At 43.3% G+C, this 17,643-nt stretch overlaps 1 protein-coding gene across 1 annotated transcript in view; it reads left to right on the top strand.

Moving 5' to 3' along the window:
• Nucleotides 1–4,858: 4,858 nt before the first annotated feature.
• The window catches only part of LOC135520375 (multiple C2 and transmembrane domain-containing protein 1-like), a 268,937-nt gene continuing 256,152 nt past the window's right edge, over nucleotides 4,859–17,643 (top strand). The window contains exon 1 of the mRNA XM_064945916.1: nucleotides 4,859–5,562. Within this exon, the coding sequence (XP_064801988.1) occupies nucleotides 5,053–5,562 (510 nt within the window). The 5' untranslated portion in view covers nucleotides 4,859–5,052. The remainder of the gene's footprint in view (nucleotides 5,563–17,643) is intronic.

Below are 17,643 nucleotides of genomic sequence, written 5' to 3'. Positions count from 1 at the left end.
GAAGGGAACCACATGAGGGAGTAGGATGTCTTCCCTGTAACGCACAGCTTTGCGATTGCCTATAATGACAACAAGCTCAGTCTGATGATGCTGTGACACACCGCCCCAGACCATGACGGACCCTCCACCTCCAAATTGATCCCGCTCCAGAGTACAGGCCATGGTGTAATGCTCATTCCTTCGACGATAAACGCAAATCCGACCATCACCCCTGGTGAGACAAAACCGCAACTCGTCAGTGAAGAGCACTTTTTGCCAGTCCTATCTGGCAATGTTGTTGCCGGTGATGTCTGGTGAGGACCTGACTTACAACAGGCCTACAAGCCTTCAGTCCAGCCTTTCTCAGCCTATTGCGGACAGTCTGAGCACTGATGGAGGGATTGTGCGTTCCTGGTGTAACTCGGCAGTTGCTGTTGCCATCCTGTACCTGTCCCGCAGGTGTGATGTTCGGATGTACCGATCCTGTGCAGGTGTTGTTACACATCAGCTGTCCGTCCTGTCTCCCTGTAGCACTGTCATAGGTGTCTCACAGTACGGACATTGCAATTTATTGCCCTGGCCACATCTGCAGAATATATGGACAACTATAAATACCTAGGTGTCTGGCTAGACTGTAAACTCTCCTTCCAGACAGATCCACAGATGATGCTATTGCTATGGCACTCCACACTGCCCATTCTCACCTGTACAAAAGGAACACGTATGTGAGAATGCTATTCATTGACTACAACTCAGTTTTCAATACCATGGTGCCCTCAAAGCTCATCACTAAGCTGAGGACCCTGGGACTAAACACCTCCCTCTACTCCTGGATCCTGGACTTTCTGACGGGTCGCCCCTAGGTGGTAAGGGTAGGTAACAGCACATCCGCCATGTTGATCCTCAACATGGGGCCCCCTCAGGGGTGTGTGCTCAGCCCCCTCCTGTACTCGCTGTTCCCTCATGACTGCATGGCCAGGCACGACTCCAACACCATCATTAAGTTTGCAGATGACACAACAGTGGTAGGCCTGATCACTGACATCGATGAGACAGCCTATAAGGAGGAGGTCAGAGACCTGGCCGTGTGGTGCCAGGACATCAACCTCTCCTTCAACGTGATCAAGACAAAGGAGATGATTGTGGACTACAGGAAAAGGAGGACTGAGCACGCTCCATTCTCATCGACGGGGCTGTAGTGGAGCAGGTTGAGAACTTCAAGTTCCTTGGTGTCCACATCTCCAACAAAGAATCATGGTCCAAACACACTAAGGCACTCATGAAGAGGGCACGACAAAGCCTATTCCCCCTCAGGAGACTGAAAAGATTTGGGCATGGGTCCTCAGATCCTCAAAAAGTTATTCAGCTGCACCCTCGAGAGCATCCTGACTGGTTGCATCATTGCCTGGTATGACAACTGCTCGGCCTCCGACCGCAAGGCACTACAGAGGGTAGTGAGTACGGCCTAGTACATCACTGGAGCCAAGCTTCCTGTCATCCAGGACCTCTAACCCAGGCAGTGTCAAAGAAAGGACCTAAAAATTGTCAAACCCTCCAGTCACCCTAGTCATGGACTGTCTACTCTCCTATCTCACGGCAAGCAGTACCTGAGAGCCAACAGCTTCTACCCCCAAGCCATAAGACTCCTGAACAGCTAATCAAATGGCTACCCGGACTATTTGCATTGCCCCCCCCCCCTCTTTATGCTGCTGCTACTCTCTGTTTATTATCTATGCATAGTCACGTTAACTCTACCTACATGTACATATTACCTCAATTACCTCAACTAACCGGTGCCACCGCACATTGACTCTGTGCTGGTACCCCCTGTATATAGCCTCGCCATTGTTATTTTACTGCTGCTCTCTAATTATTTGTTTCTAGAATTTTTTATTTTTTTACTTATCTATTTTATACTTAACCCTTATTTTTCTTAAAACTGCATTGTTGGTTAAGGGCTTGTAGGTAAGCATTTCACTGTACAACACCTGTTTGTATTAGGCACACGTGACAAATCAAATTTGATTTGATTATTTTTTACCCTTGGCCATTTTACCACGTTGTGTGATGCTCTTTACCTCTGCTTTATCAACAAAACAAAAACAATAACAATGGTCATGGGGCGGACAGTGGCACTGTTTCCCTACTGCAGACTCCATCTTTAAAGATGGTGGTTAATTTTCCAACGGGACGCGGAGAAAGACAGGGGGATTTCTCATTTGGGCAATAGTCTTCTTTCCTCCGTCCGCTCTCCTCCGTGACCCAGAAATCAATAATTGGTTGAGTGGTCAAGGAGTGTGTCAATTTGTTAGTAGGTAAATGGAAGACGGTCCTTCCCTCCTCAATAGCCTCCTTTTGGTGAGGAAGCACAAGTATATCTTATATGAGTCCTTCATGGAAGAGTTTTGAAATCTACCACACCACTTTTGAATGAGCTATTGTTTTCTCGAAGGAGAAAAGCATGCTAACATTTTAAAACGATATGCTACTTATCCTTTTCTCTATAAAATGTCTTGCACAACTTTATACATTTGTTTTTATCACTTTATACATTTATTTGGGGTTTCCACCCTTAATGTAATTTTCCTGATAACACGGAGTGGAAAATGAGTTTCTCATTTCATACAAGCACATTTACATCCACGTTCACTCTCCTCGCCACCCCTCCTCGATTAACTTTGACGGAGCAGAGGATGCAAAAGTTGAGCAAATCAAATCGAGAAAAGGCCAGTCTGTCTCCAAGTCTCTGCACCATCCATAGTCTGAGAAACAACCTTTACATGTGAGTTGAAGTTGTAGCAGTTTGGATGAAGTATATAGGTTATTTTTAAAGTGTGTCAATTGTGATAGGGGTTGAAGGTGATGTGCTTCAGGTCCACTAAATGAACAAGCAGTTCATCAGATCATCAACCTGTGTCTCACCTCATATCCCCAATGTCCTCAAGTGATACTGAATTCCCTCACCAATAAATCTTGGCCTCCTTGGCCTGTCCGTCATTTATTGGCAGTGAAACTGCACCAGATACAATATTGTTCCTCACAATCCCCATTTTAATGCCATCATCTAGGTGTAAAAGCAATGTGTGTGTTAAAGAGTGTGTGTAAGAAAGATAAGAGGGGAAAAGAGGAAGGAAGGAAGGAAGGAAGGCAGACAGACAGACAGACAGACAGACAGACAGACAGACAGACAGACAGACAGACAGACAGACAGACAGACAGACAGACAGACAGACAGACAGACAGATAGACAGACAGACAGACAGATAGATAGATAGATAGATAGATAGATAGATAGATAGATAGATAGAGCGACCCTGTCTGACTTGGTTTGTGTACATATGCAAGAAGAGTGATATCCAGGTCATACAGACTCCAATGTTGAGATGAGGCCAAGGGACACGTGTTAATGAGGAATCTTACAGGAATTCAAATCAAATCAAATTGTATTAGTCACATGCACCGAATACAACAGGTGTAGACCTTCCCGCGAAATGCTTACTTACAAGCCATTAACAAACAATGCAGTTAAAGAAATAGAGTTAAGAAAATATTTACGAAATAAACTAAAGTAAAAAATATAATAAAAAAATAACACAATAAAATAACAACAATGAGGCTGTATACAGGGGGTACCGGTACCGGGTCAATGTGCAGGTTAGTCAAGGTAATATGTACATGTATGTAGGGGTAAGGTGACTATGCATAGATAATAAACAGCGAGTAGCAGCAGTGTAAAAAAAAAGGGGGGGGTCAATGCAAATAGTCTGGGTAGCCATTTGATTAGCTGTTCAGCAGTCTTATGGCTTGGGGGTAGAAGCTGTTAAGAAGCCTTTTGGACCTAGACTTTATGCTCCGGTACCGCTTGCCGTGCGGTAGCAGAGAGAACAGTCTATGACTGGAGTGGCTGGAGTCTTTAGCAATTTTTAGGGCTTTCAGAAGACAAAAAGCAGATGCACCTCTGTCAAACATCTGCTTGCATCAGCGGATATGTATGGTAACCCTGAAGTAAGAAATGCTTAAATAACATTAACAAACCATTAGAAATGGATGGAAACATAAAGAGATTCATAGTATATTTCCACTGGGTATGCCTATCGCACAACCAGCATTACTTCCATGTTGTTAAACGAGTTGCAATATAAATTGTAATATAAGGTATAATATAAGTTGCTTAAAGCCTACTGACATATTGAATCACATTCCACACAATATTGAGGTTTACTATAAGGTGCCTGGCATCGTGGTTGGAGTTTCAGCACAGCTAAAGTTACACAATGCAAGATTAGGGCAATCTTCCAAAGAGAGCCAGCAGCTGTTCAACGTGATGATTCTGGAGCTCACCCAAAATGGTCATCTGAGTGCCTTTCTCTCAGACAGCAGAGAGGAAAGGATTAGGTAAGACATCAAACGGCTTAATTTATTAGGATGATATTGATTACACAAACCTCTTGCAAAATGCTAAACATAATCTGTAGCATATCAGAAATCCCAGACCTAGGGCAACATCACTAATATGTTGCTAGGACATTGTTAATGTGGAAGGCAACCTGTCTGCCTAGGGAGACGAATCAATGGCATCAATTATGCAATGCAATCAGGACATGTAGATAATTTACACCCACTGACATGGGTTGACCAGGTGGAGGCACTTCGCAGCTTTTAATATGTTCAGTATTCATTACATGAAATTGAAAAAACGTGTAAATAGTGATAACCAAAGCATAGCAAGTTATTAAAAGCCATAGTATGTTTATTTGTTGTCACTTGTCTCCAATGTGGTTGTTCTGTCCAAACAGCCTGTGTGAACTTCACAATTATTGCACGCGCAACGGCTTCCGCTCCATCATTTTACTGTTTGACAGCGACACACCACGTTTGTCATGACATTCACACTTCAGCTGCACATATTCCGGGAAGACGCGCTCCCGAAGAACAAAACACACACACCCTTTGTCAATGCGGCTCCTTGCCGCTGGAAATTGATCAGTAGAAGTACTGCTGTAGCCTATCATTAGCCAACGGTGACATTCACTAAGCTGCGCGCTCAGACTGGCAGGTTGCTGTACTAGCACTATGGAGGACAACCCCAAGGATGATAGCGCTACGAAGGGACAGGAATCGATTTCCTACCAACGAAGGATGTGGAAGAATTTCCAAGACAAAACCAAACCGTTTTTGAGCCCCAAATTGGGCTCTGGGCGTCGCAGTCCCGACAGTAAAAAGGAGACCGGGTTATGGATGTTTAAAAGAAAAAAGAAAGAGCTAGACCGTTTCTTTTCGTCCTCACAGCCCAATCTCTGCTGCTCTACCCCGGCGCCTTTCCTGGCTGACCAGTCCCTCGGCGGTACAGCGCCTGGGAGCAGCAGCACCGGGCAACCTCTGCATCAGCTACTGGGGGCCGATGGAGCGTCCGCGAGCAAGCCAGAGCTAACGGGACATGACAGCCCGAAACTCATTGTCTCCCATTTAATCCTGTCCCATCAGAAGAGCTCCTCTCTCGGCTCTGCATGCTTCGAGAAGCTGGTAGTAGAATCTTCGGTCGTTGGAGAGGAGGAACAGTTGCGCAAAAACGCCAGTGATTCCGTGAGTAGGCTAACATGAATATAAACACTGTGCCACACATCTCCAAAAACGACCTTCAGGATATTTGTGAATAAATATTAATTTACATTTTAATAAAATGGAAAAGGCAGTTAGTGTCAGTTTATGGATAATCACCATTGTTATTGTGCAATTTGAACTCATCTTAAACACAATATACATGCTCCAAACATAGGTAGTTATTGTAGGCTGACAGCAGTGGCGCCTCCTCAGAGGAGGAAGGGATCACACCCTACTCAGTGAATTTCATAACTTTTTTCATGTTTCATAATTTGTATAATTTGCAGATAAAACTACACAAAATATATTCACGTCACCAAATAACTGATTTAAAAACACTGTTTTGCAATGAAGGTCTACAGTAGACTCAACAGCACTCTCTGGGGTAGCACCACGGTGTAGCCGGAGCTGTCCCCCTCTGGGTACACTGACTTCAATTCAAAATCTAGAAGGTTCATGGTTCTGACCCCCTTCCGCTTAAACAGTAGCAAACAAAACGAAACTGGGATAAATCTACCTGAATTTGTCCAATAGAAACACTTGTTTGCAACTGTTGGACTAATAATTGCACCCTAGATCAGCTAGATGCAGGCAAGAGTGTGTAAGATGGCATTGAATGTGCCACAGGCTTTCACCAATATCATTCCAATTTGTCTATTGACCTGTGCCCCTGTTATAAACTTTCATTCGTAGACTAGGTTGAAGCAACATCATGATGGGTATGTGAAATTTTTGAGTATCATGTGGTAGCCTCAACCTATCACAGTTGCATTGTGCTGGGTGAACAGAATCTGAATGACGGTCATCCAATATGCTGTCACAGAATTAAGACATAGCTTAAGGCTGACAGGAATGCCCACATGCAGGAATGCCCTGAATTGTGGGCCTCAATTTCACCCTTTTCAGAGTTGCGGTTTGGGCAGGGGACCTTTGAGCAATGTGTTATTTGAACAGGGCTGGACTAAAGTGGGGAAAGCTGAACGAGTGACCAATTAAAGCTCACCAAAGCTTCCAACCTCTTCTGGATTGTCTGACAATGGCTGTTGATACTTATCACTACCTAGCTAGCTTGTTAGCACCCACATCAGGGTGAGGCTAGCTGGCTAGGGGACTGCCGGTTGCATAGTGTGATGGCCGAGATCCTTTGAACACGTTAATTCGGATAGCCATGCTAGCGTCGCCCTCATGTCGGTGCTAGGTAGTGCTAGGTATCAACAACCAATCCAGTAGGTGCAGAAAACTATAGTGAGCTTCGATTGGTCAATTGCAACGCGATATTGTGGAGTATGCGACAAAAGTTCAGCTTTCAATGGTCCCAGCCCTCTTCGCTTTCCTTCAATGAAAATGAATGGGGCTCCATTGTTTCATCGCCCCCAATTCGTTCAAAGGATCTCTACCGTAAACGGCCGGTAAGGACAGGTAGACTAAATGCAAGTTTCAATGACGTGATGCACAACCAGTCAGGTAACTTTCTTTGATGTCAGCGCCATCATGGTAGGCCTATTGTCCACTCTCAATTTTGTGGCTGTGAATGTTAGGCTACTTGTGGCAGAACATGAATTGCCTTTAATTCCCATCTCATTATTACACTTCCACAAAATCTAATGGGGAAACAAAGCGTATCTTGGGAGGGTCCTATGCCTATATTTTATAGGAACTTTTTGAACCCTGCTGTAGACGAGGTCCATTCAGCCAAGAGTCGACTCCCACCTCTCCTCAGTGTTTCTGGCTTTAGTCTCTACAGAACAGTAGACTTGTTGTATACAACTCAGTCTGACATCCAGGTGCTTGTGTAAGCGATTTGGCACACATACTAACTGAAGTGCACTTTTCCCCTGTGCCAAGGACCTCTTATCCATTTAATCTTTGAGACACACTGCATTCAGGTGACAGGGTGAAGGGTACTTCAAGAAAAAGGATCTGAATTTAGATTTTAGTCATTTAGTAGACATTCTTATCCATAGCGACTTACAGCCCTTCTACACAAAAGTCATCAGATGGCATTTCCATCAGCCATTGAGGAAATGCTTCCTTTGAAGCTTCAAAGTTGCAAAGGAATGCCTGGGCACTGTGCCCAGGTGAATTATTTTTGAAATGTGTTTTATTTAAAATGTATTTAAATAGGCAGGTCAGTTAAGAACAAATTATTATTTACAATGACAGCTTACCCCGGCCAAACCCAGATGACGCTGGGCCAATTGTGCAACGCCCTATGGGACTCCCAATCACAGCCGGATGTGATGCAGCCTGGATTCGAACCAGGGACCTCAGTGACACCTCTTGTACTGAGATGCAGTGCCTTAATGAGGACACATTGGTGAGACAAAAGGGCCTCCAAGAAAATAAATGATACCATACAGCCGAAAAATTGATTGATAATTTATTTCCATAAATGTACATATATTTCATATTCTTATAATCGTAGTGTGGTACTGTCATTAAACACCCATGGACTATTTCATAATAATAGACTGTTCCACCCTGACAGAGTTGCATTGCAATGCTTCATGCGATATGATTGTAAACATGACTTTCATTGAAATTAAGCTGCTACAATGAGGCGCTTTCAGAGCAGGGGCAGAGAAAAGAAAATTAAAGAAAGATTTAATTTAAACAGAAAAATTACATAAGTTAACGCATTTCTTTCGTAGAAATACAGGTGCTGCTGATAATACTGCCATCGTCGTCGAGGCAGAGGACATATGTGTAGTCCATGTATGCTTATATGGCGCTGCAAATTCTGCTATTTTGTGTTGTTTTTTTTACACTCATCGTAACTTTTTGATACATAAGGCATCATTTTCTATGCTCGGACTGGGCCGTATGCTCGGACACGCCTACCCGTGACGTTTTTCCCCTTTTCTCTCGTGACGATTTAAACCCCCCTGGCAAAAAAAGTAGGATTCATATTCAAGAGTACCAATACAACATTTCACGATACGTGCATATTTAGTGATATAAAGACGGCCTCACTTCTACATGTGACCAAATGTACAGTTAAAGCTCTTAAAATAGTAACTCGCGACGACAGGCTCTTACCAGCTCCTCACTCGTCATAGTCATCACATCGAAAATCTCTCTCCGTTTAGGTCATGAAGGTAAGTATTTGTTTATTTCGTTGCCATGACACCCATACCTATGAAAGCCAACTAGGATCAAAATGAAGAAATTAGGTTTCCTGCTGGAAGGAGATCCGTTGGCGAAATGAGAAAATACGTTTTTCAGTTGGCAGATTTGGAATCGAATGCAGACATTGCGATGCGATTCAAGATCAATAAATGGATTCAAGATCAAGAAATGTTGTTGACATATTAAACCAATATAAATTAAATGCATTACTTTGATCAATGCATTGCAAATTATATCCATTTGATTTGATTGATTCTGTCTTGTTTAAATGCCATTCATGGTACACTAGACACATTTTACCTTTAAAGAGGACCAGTAGATGACAGTATTTCCCTGATATGAGAAGCTGACACTCATAGCAGGTCAGTGCAATTCACCATTTTATCCAGGAACACGTTTCAATAATTAAACAGAAAGAAAACTAGAGACCGCTGCAAATGGCCGAGTTCGATAACCATTCGCGTTTGTGTCCAATGTGTCAAATATGTTATGTAAGAAAATCCAAACAACAGATAAAATTGCCAGTTGGCACAGTGTTATAGGACACCTTCACCTAAACAATCAAGTAGGTATGCAGTGGGCAGTGAAGATTTTACTTAAATAGCATCCGAGGACTTTTGGAACACTTTTGTAAAATACTTTTGATAAATTCTAACAGAAATTTTCCAATGGGGACTTTTTTTCATTTGCTGAAGTCAGGATCGGAGATGGGTCCACGCACTTTGCTACCATACAGCACAAACCGGTGCGCCTGGCATCTACTACCACACCTTGTTCAAAGGCACTTAAATCCGAATGGCACACATACACAATCCATATCTCAATTGTCTCAAGGCTTAGTTATCCTTCTTTAACCCGTCTCTTCCCCTTCACCTACACTGCTTGAAGTGGATTTAACAGGTGACATCAATAAGGGATCATAACTTCCACTGGAGTCACCTGGTCAGTCTGGCATGGAAGGAGCAGGTGTTCTTTGTTTTGTCTGCTTAGTGTACATTGTTCATATATTTTACAGACATAGTATTTTTATATACAGTATTAAATGACATAAATATAGTTTGATATAAACAACACACATTAAAAGGTACTCATGTATACAGGTACATGATGTATGGTGTTTTCGATCATAACTGTTAGAGATCATGAGATTTTAATCCCAGCCCTCAGTTACTCTGTCCATTCCACCTATCTCAGTAGACCACCCTTTCTTGGTTTCCATGTGCCATATACATTTCAACTGTGCTGTGATGCCTTACATAAGTTCTGAACCGTTCTAATCTCATAGTACCCAAAGATTGTAAATGAAAGATTAATATTTTTGCCAATTGTATTATTATATTTTAATTGACTGACTGTGGCTTTTCAGATCTCCCAACAGTGTCTTTTGTAGGGTTAGGTTTTGGCTGAATGTTGAGATTTTTCAGCCTATATTAAACCTTTGTTTCCTCATATCTCTCAGAACATTCAATTCCTTAAAGACTAAATAGAACATTGTGGGCCTTTGGCCTTGCTGTGCAGGGACCCAAAAATGCTGGTGTGTGTGTGTATGTGCACGCGGTCTGCAACATTTCAAGTTTTTTAAATGATTCTCCGAGCTCAGGATTGAGCTAACACTTTCTAAATTAAATGAGAATTTATGGGAAAAAACAAGCCACAGCATTAAACACTCATCATTTCACAATGTCATTTGGAGAGAGAGCAGTAGTGATTCACTTCAAGTTCTGAGAGTCACAATGTATTACATGAAAAGGGCAAAAATAAGTGGGACATTTTCAGTAACTACACAGTGTATATTGTCCATTGGATTTTAGAAGTCTGGGTGTACATGACATAGAAGACACAGTTGAGTGTCATTGATCATCTTTACAGGTCTATATGAAGGGCTCATTATGATATTGTGTTCTGTTTGTATAATGAAGATCTGCTAGATGTATAATTAAACATTCAGATTCCTAGGAGTCCCATTTCTTTGCGTATCTTTGCACACCTCACAAATGCATTCAGAGGCATGAAAAATGTGTCAGTGAATCTGTCAACTAAACTGAATGGGTTGTTGATGTAGCAGAAAATTGTCAAATCTATTCTTTGTACCCCATATTATCTACTTGAACATGTGAAATGGGCAGACCGACAAACTACAGGAGAACTGACAGATGCATTTTCTCATTATTAGTCATAATCAGCATGTGTCATTTTCCATAACCACTAGGCATGACATTGACATCGCTTCTTGTCAGGGTGGTAAGTGTTTCAACAGGGCCTCTTCATATTGAAATGGATCAACTAGATTCCCAGATATGTTCATCTGTTGACTTCAGGTTCTGAGCCCGTCCACTTTACCCCCAGCTCTACTGGTGTCCACTTGATGAATGGCCAGTCCAAGACACATGAAAGTCGAGCCCATGTGAGAATGACTGTGGCTCTGCTTTGTTCGGATATAGTGCTTGAACAGCGTCACACCTCAGACTCTTGTGTTCTGGTTTTGGTGACACTGACACCTGATGTTTCAGTTTGTCTGGAGAGTGTACACACCTGCTTTCCTAGGTAGAAATCAGTCACCAGCAGGACTGTGGGTGTGGCTTTCAACAACCAGAGCTGTGGACGCCTGGTCTAGGCCCTTCCCTCTGCCATACTGAGCACTGCAGTCACTACAACCAGTCACTTCAGCCACGGGCTGAAAGCTGTCCCGGAGATGTGTTGGTCCCCATCTGATGTTCTCAGTTCAGAGGATATCTGTCCATAGCTGTCTCCATCCTCTCTGTCTCCATCCTCTCTGTCTCTCTCTGTCTCTGTCTCCATCCTCTCTGTCTCTGTCTCCATCCTCTCTGTCTCTGTCTCCATCCTCTCTGTCTCCATCCTCTCTGTCTCTGTCTCCATCCTCTCTGTCTCTGTCTCCATCCTCTCTGTCTCTGAGCTCAGTTTGGAGCCCTGAAGCTCTTCTGTCTGGCAGGATTATATCCTTTAATCTCCCTCACGCTCACACTTTCTCACTCTCTATCTCTGTCTCCATCCTCTCTGTCTCTGAGCTAAGTCTTCATTCTGGGAGGATTAAATCCCCTCTCTCTCTCTCTCGCTCTCGCTCTCTGATTCAGATAAAAAATGAGATTATGCAGTGCATATGTGTAACAACATTGGACAGGCACAATGAGCTTGCCTATGGAATGTAGGTGTCAAGTCCTCACAAGAATAGTAAACCAACGAAAATTATGCGAAGTGAGGACATTTTGCCGGTCCTCACTTGTGAAAAGGCCCATTTTAGGTTTAGGTGTTAGGGTGAAGATTAGGGTTAGGTGTTGTGGTTAGGTTTATGGTTAGGCAAAATAGGATTTTGAATGAGAATCAATTGTTGGTCACAAGTATAGTAAGACATAGCTGTGTGTGTGTATGGAGGAGTGTATTACATGTTATTTGATGTATTATTTCATGTGTATTTAGAGTGCATACATGAGGTGTTGTCTTAAGTATGTATAGAAATGAAATTAGTAAAAATGATTCAATAAGAAAAGAAACGACAAACATAACACAATGAAACAAAACAAAAACACTAACAACTGCAAAGTCTATCCCATCTCTGTGTGTGTCACAGGGTGACAAATGTAGCTGCCAGCTTAGCAGTTGCTCCTCCTCTCCAAGCAGGATGGGGAGTTTATGCACATCAGGGATTTGTCTAATGTTTGGTATATCATTTTCTAAATCTGTGTAATATGTTTCCCCTATGTTGTCATATTTTGGGCAGGAACAAAGGAAAGTGCATCTCAGTTTCTAGCTCCTGTAAATCACAATACCTCCATATTCTCTGATCTCTTTGCAGCCAAGATTTAAGGTGTCTTCCTCTTTCAATTTCCAGACTGTGGTCGCTCAGTCAGTATTCTCAGAGGGGTTTTCTTCCTCTTACATCTTGGAGGCTTAGATATCCTGCCAATGACAACGATCAAGTTTAGTTTTAAAGTACACCTAAAATACTTTTGATAAATTCTAACAGAAATTTTCCAATGGGGACTTTTTTCCATTTGCTGAAGTCAGGATCGGAGATGGGTCCACGCACTTTGCTACCATACAGTAGTATTGAGGTCAGAATGACAACATAATAGGGATATTTATATTACTGAATTTGTAATTGATAGCATAACACGCTCTTCTGGTTTTTCCATGCAGAGCGTTTTCAGCCAGGCTGAAACTCCCATTTTAGTTTATCTCCAGGCCAGGTCATTATAGCTGGTATTGTGCTTTAGTGTAGTTCTGCTGTTGGTAACTGGTAGTGGTTTCCCTGTGAAATTACTTTCTTCTGAAAGATCACGGTTGAAGTTTTTTCTAAATGTACTGTTTAGTGTCCATCTTTGTTCTTGTTTCTTGTGTTCCTTTTGATTTTTAGATTCATGAGAGTGTGGAGGAAGTAAATGTGATCTGAGGTGCGATGTTTGGGGAGGAAGACAATTTGACATTTGTTCAGGGAATTGTGCTTCTTTAGGAAGCTAAGAATTCTGGTATTCATGATGCTGTTAAATATTTTCCCCAGATTACTGCACACTCTGTAGTTATTGGGGTCAAATTCGTTTCCTTTTTGGTAAATGGGTGTAATAAACCTTCATTCCACATTACAGGGAAACATCCAGTTACCAGTATTAGGTTAATAAATAATTTAAGCAGTTGCGTCCACCAGGTTAGGGCTGCTCAGTTTCACCATTTCATTACTGATATTCTCTGGTCTGCATTCCTTTATTTTTAAAGTTAGGATTTTATCTTCAATTTCATTCATTGTGATTGAGAAGTCTAGAGGATTCTGGTTGGGCTTAATGTTTCTCACTCACTCACTCACTCACTCACTCACTCACTCACTCACTCACTCACTCTAGTAAGCTGCATTTGGAATGGTCCCCCTGTGGTTGACTGAATTTGGTCTATCCTGGACTGAAGTGGACATAAGAGCCTGTACAGTTTTCTGCTTGCAACACTAGCAACTCACTCTCCACAACTGTATGTCAGCAAACACATCATTCACATATTCACGCTTTGTTGGTGACATCTTTCAGTGAAGTCAACACTCACCTCACAGACAAACTGTTATTTTTCAAGGGCTGTCATACTGACTGGTTTTCTGTGCTTGGAGAATTGTGAAAAGTGATATGCATGGGCCTTTGAGAGAGCAGCGCCTGGCTCGATCCTAATGGGAGTTCCCATGGATTTTACCAGTAATGAAATGGTGAAACTGAGCAGCCTAACCTGGTGGCCGCAACTGTTTAAATTATTTATTAACTTAATACTGGTAACTGGATGTTTCCCTGTAATGTGGAATGAAGGTTTATTACACCCATTTACCAAAAAAGGAAACAAATTTGCAGTTAGTTACATTAAGAGTCATGACTGACAGCCTCCGTACCCTGGGGACCCTCTCTGCTGCTAGCCAGTGAATGACTGATCTTCAGAGCCTGAAAGTCTCTGGGCACCATGAGTCAGAGAAAAACACATTTTGTGCAAGTCTGGGCGACAAATGCTCAAGAAATGGAGGCGTGTAAGCTCTCATCTCTGATAGATTGCAATATTCCCTCTCTTCCTGACTCCCGCCTCCTCCCAGGTCTGCTCAACGTCTGGTGAAGGATACCGAGGGTAACGAAGGATAGCTTGTCCCTGATTCAGAGGGGTTGGGTTAAATGCGGAAGACACATGTCAGTTGAATACATTCAGTTGTACAACTGACTAGGTATCCCCTTTCCCTTCCTGTCCCATTTGAGCCTTTCCCTTCTGTCTGACTGAGCATGTCAGGCCAACTCCAGACAGTTTAAGCCCACAGTATCAACAGTACTCACTGTGTTACGCACACATCCCAACATCCGAGTGTGCACCTCTTCCGCTTCTCGGATGTTTCCCCTGCTCTGATCGCAATCTGTGTGTCCGAATGAATTTACGACAAGGAAGAAATGGAAGGTTTTCTGCTCTGAGGACACATGGAAACCCCTCTGAATAACAACCAAGAACAGGGAGAACAAGCAGAGGGGGGTGAGGAGAGAGCGAACACCACTGCGTTACATTGCTTCAAGAGGGCCACCATTGTTCCTGTACACAAGAATGCAAAGGTAACTGAACTAAATGGCTATGGCCTGTAGCACTCACTTCTGCCATCATGAAGTGCTTTGAGAGACGAGCCAAGGATTATACCTTACCTGTCACCCTAGACCCACTTCAATTTGCTTACCGCCCCAATAGGTCCACAGACAATGCAATCGCCAACACCCTGCACTCGGCCCTATCCCATCTGCACAAGAGGATTACCTGTGTAAGAATGCTGTTCATTGACTATAACTCAGAATTCAAAGCCATTGTACCCTCCAAGCTCATCATTCAGCTCGAGGCCCTGGGTCTGAACCCCACCCTGTTTAACTGGGTCACGGACTTCCTGATGGGTCGCCCCCAGGTGGTGAAGGTATGAAACAACACCTCCACTTCGCTGATCCTCAACACTGGGGCCTCACAAGGGTGCGTGCTCAGCCCCCTCCTGTACTCCCTGTTTACCCACGACTGCATGGCCAAGCACGCCTCCAACTCAATCATCAAGTTTGCAGACGACACAACAGTAGTCGGCTTGAGTACCAACAACGACGAGACAGCCTACAGGGAGGATGTGAGGGCTTTGGGTGGCGCCAGGAAAATAACCTCTCACTCAACGTCAACAAAACAAAGGAGACGATCGTGGACTTCAGGAAAAAGCAGAGGGAGCACACCCCTATCCACATCGACAGGAACGCAGTGGAGAAGGTGGAAAGTTTCAAGTTCCGAGGCGTACACATCACTGACAAACTGAAATGGTCCACACAGACAGAGAGTGTTCTTCAGCCTCTTCAACGTCAGGAGGCTGAATAAATTTGGCTTGTCACCTAAAACCCTTACAAACTTTTACAGATGCACAATTGAGAGCATCCTGTCAGGCTGTATCACTGCATGGTATGGAAACTGCACCGGCCACAACCGCAGGGCTCTCGAGAGAGTGGTGAAGTCTGCCCAACGCATCACCGGGGGCAAAATACCTGCCCTCCAGGACACCTACAGCAACTGATGTCACAGGAAAGCCAAAAAGATCATGAGGGATGACAATCACTCAAGCCACTGCCTTTTCCTGTCGCTATCATCCAGAAGGCGAGTTCAGGTGCATCAAAGCTGGGACTGAGAGACTGAAAAACTGCTTCTATCTAATATTGCTCGTCCGTATATTTATATATTCTTAATTCCATTCCTTTACTTAGACTGGGTGTTTGTTGTGAAATTGTTAAGCCCATAATTGTTAGATATTACTGCACTGCCGGAGCTAGAAACACATGTTTCGCTACACCTACAATAACATCTGCTAAACACGTGTAACATTTGTAATAACATTTTATTTTATTGTCACTCCCTGACCATAGAGAGCTGTTTATTCTCTATGTTGGTTGGGTCGGGAAGTGATTTAGTGTGTGTTATCTAGGGGAATTGTATTTCTATCGTGGCCTGATATGGTTCCCAATCAGAGGCAGCTGTTTATCACTGTCTCTGATTGGGGATCATATTTAGGTAGCCATTTTCCCATTCTGCTTTGTGGGATCTTGTCTATGTATTGTTGCCTGTGAGCATTTAGTTTAGCGTCACGTTTCGTTTGTTCGTTTTGTTCTTTGAAGTTTTCATTTCCAAAATAAAGGATGGAAACATACCACGCTGCATCTTGGTCTACTCCTTATGACCACACTACGACTGAGGAGCAGTGGTGGCCGTTTGCACTTTAAGTGGGGTTGACGGGCTCATAGTAATAAACTCAGCAAAAAAAGAAACGTCCTCTCACTGTCAACTGTGTTTGTTTTCAGCAAACTTAACATGTGTAAATATTTGTATGAACATGGAGAGAAGGAGAGATGACTAGAAATGATTCGGTTGACCATTTTATGTGTGGATTAATTAAGTAGAGGACCTTGTGCATTACAGGTAAAATAACAACTCAATGTTTATATCCCAGGACAAATTAGATGGCATCAGCAAGCTAGCTAAATAGAACGAATTAGTGCAAGCTAGCTAGCTAAATTGCCATAAATGTGTAATGCTTTTCGACCTATCCCCAAATTAATATAATTGGTTCAGAGTTTGTTTAGATATTTTAACCTGCGTGTCGTGATCGTGTTTGGTGTGGGGGGACAAAATACATTTATGCACGATGGCCGGTTTGGGTTCTGTGTGAGCCTGCAGGAAGGGTACAACATGAGGGAGGAGGATGTCTTCCCTGTAAGCACAGCGTTGAGATTGCCTGCAATGACAACAAGCTCAGTCCGATGATGCTGTTACACACCACCCCAGACCATGACGGATCCTCCACCTCAAAATCCAGAGTACAGGCCTCATTGCTTTGACGATAAACGCGAATTCGACCATCACCCCTGGTGAGACAAAACCGTGACTCGTCAGTGAAGAGCACTTTTGCCAGTCCTGTCTGGTCCAGCAACGATGAGTTTGTGCCCATAGGCGACGTGGTTGCCGGTGATGTCTAGTGAGGACCTGTCTTACAACAGGCCGACAAGCCATCAGTCAAGCCTCTCTCAGCCTATTGCGGACAATCTGTGCACTGATGGAGGGATTGTGCGTTCCTGGTGTAACTCGGGCAGTTGTTGTTGCCATCCTGTACCTGTCCCGCAGGTGTGATGTTCAGATGTACCGATCCTGTGCAGGTGTTGTTACACATGGTCTGCCACTGCGAGGAAGATCAGCTGTCCGTCGAGTCTCCCTGTAGCATTGTCTTAGGCGTCTTACAGTACAGACATTGCAATTTATTGCCCTGGCCAAATCTGCAGTCCTCTTGCCTAATGCACGTTCACATAGTTGAGCAGGGACCCTGGTGTTTTTCAGAGTCAGTAGAAAGGCCTCTTTTGTGTCCTACGTTTTCGTAACTGTGACCTTAATTGCCTACCGTCTGTAAGCTGTTAG

Source organism: Oncorhynchus masou, chromosome 1 (genome assembly GCF_036934945.1).
Source record: "Oncorhynchus masou masou isolate Uvic2021 chromosome 1, UVic_Omas_1.1, whole genome shotgun sequence".
Classification (NCBI taxonomy): domain Eukaryota; kingdom Metazoa; phylum Chordata; class Actinopteri; order Salmoniformes; family Salmonidae; genus Oncorhynchus; species Oncorhynchus masou.
Note: the sequence above shows the minus strand (reverse complement) of the source record. Positions and strands in the feature narration are given on the sequence as shown.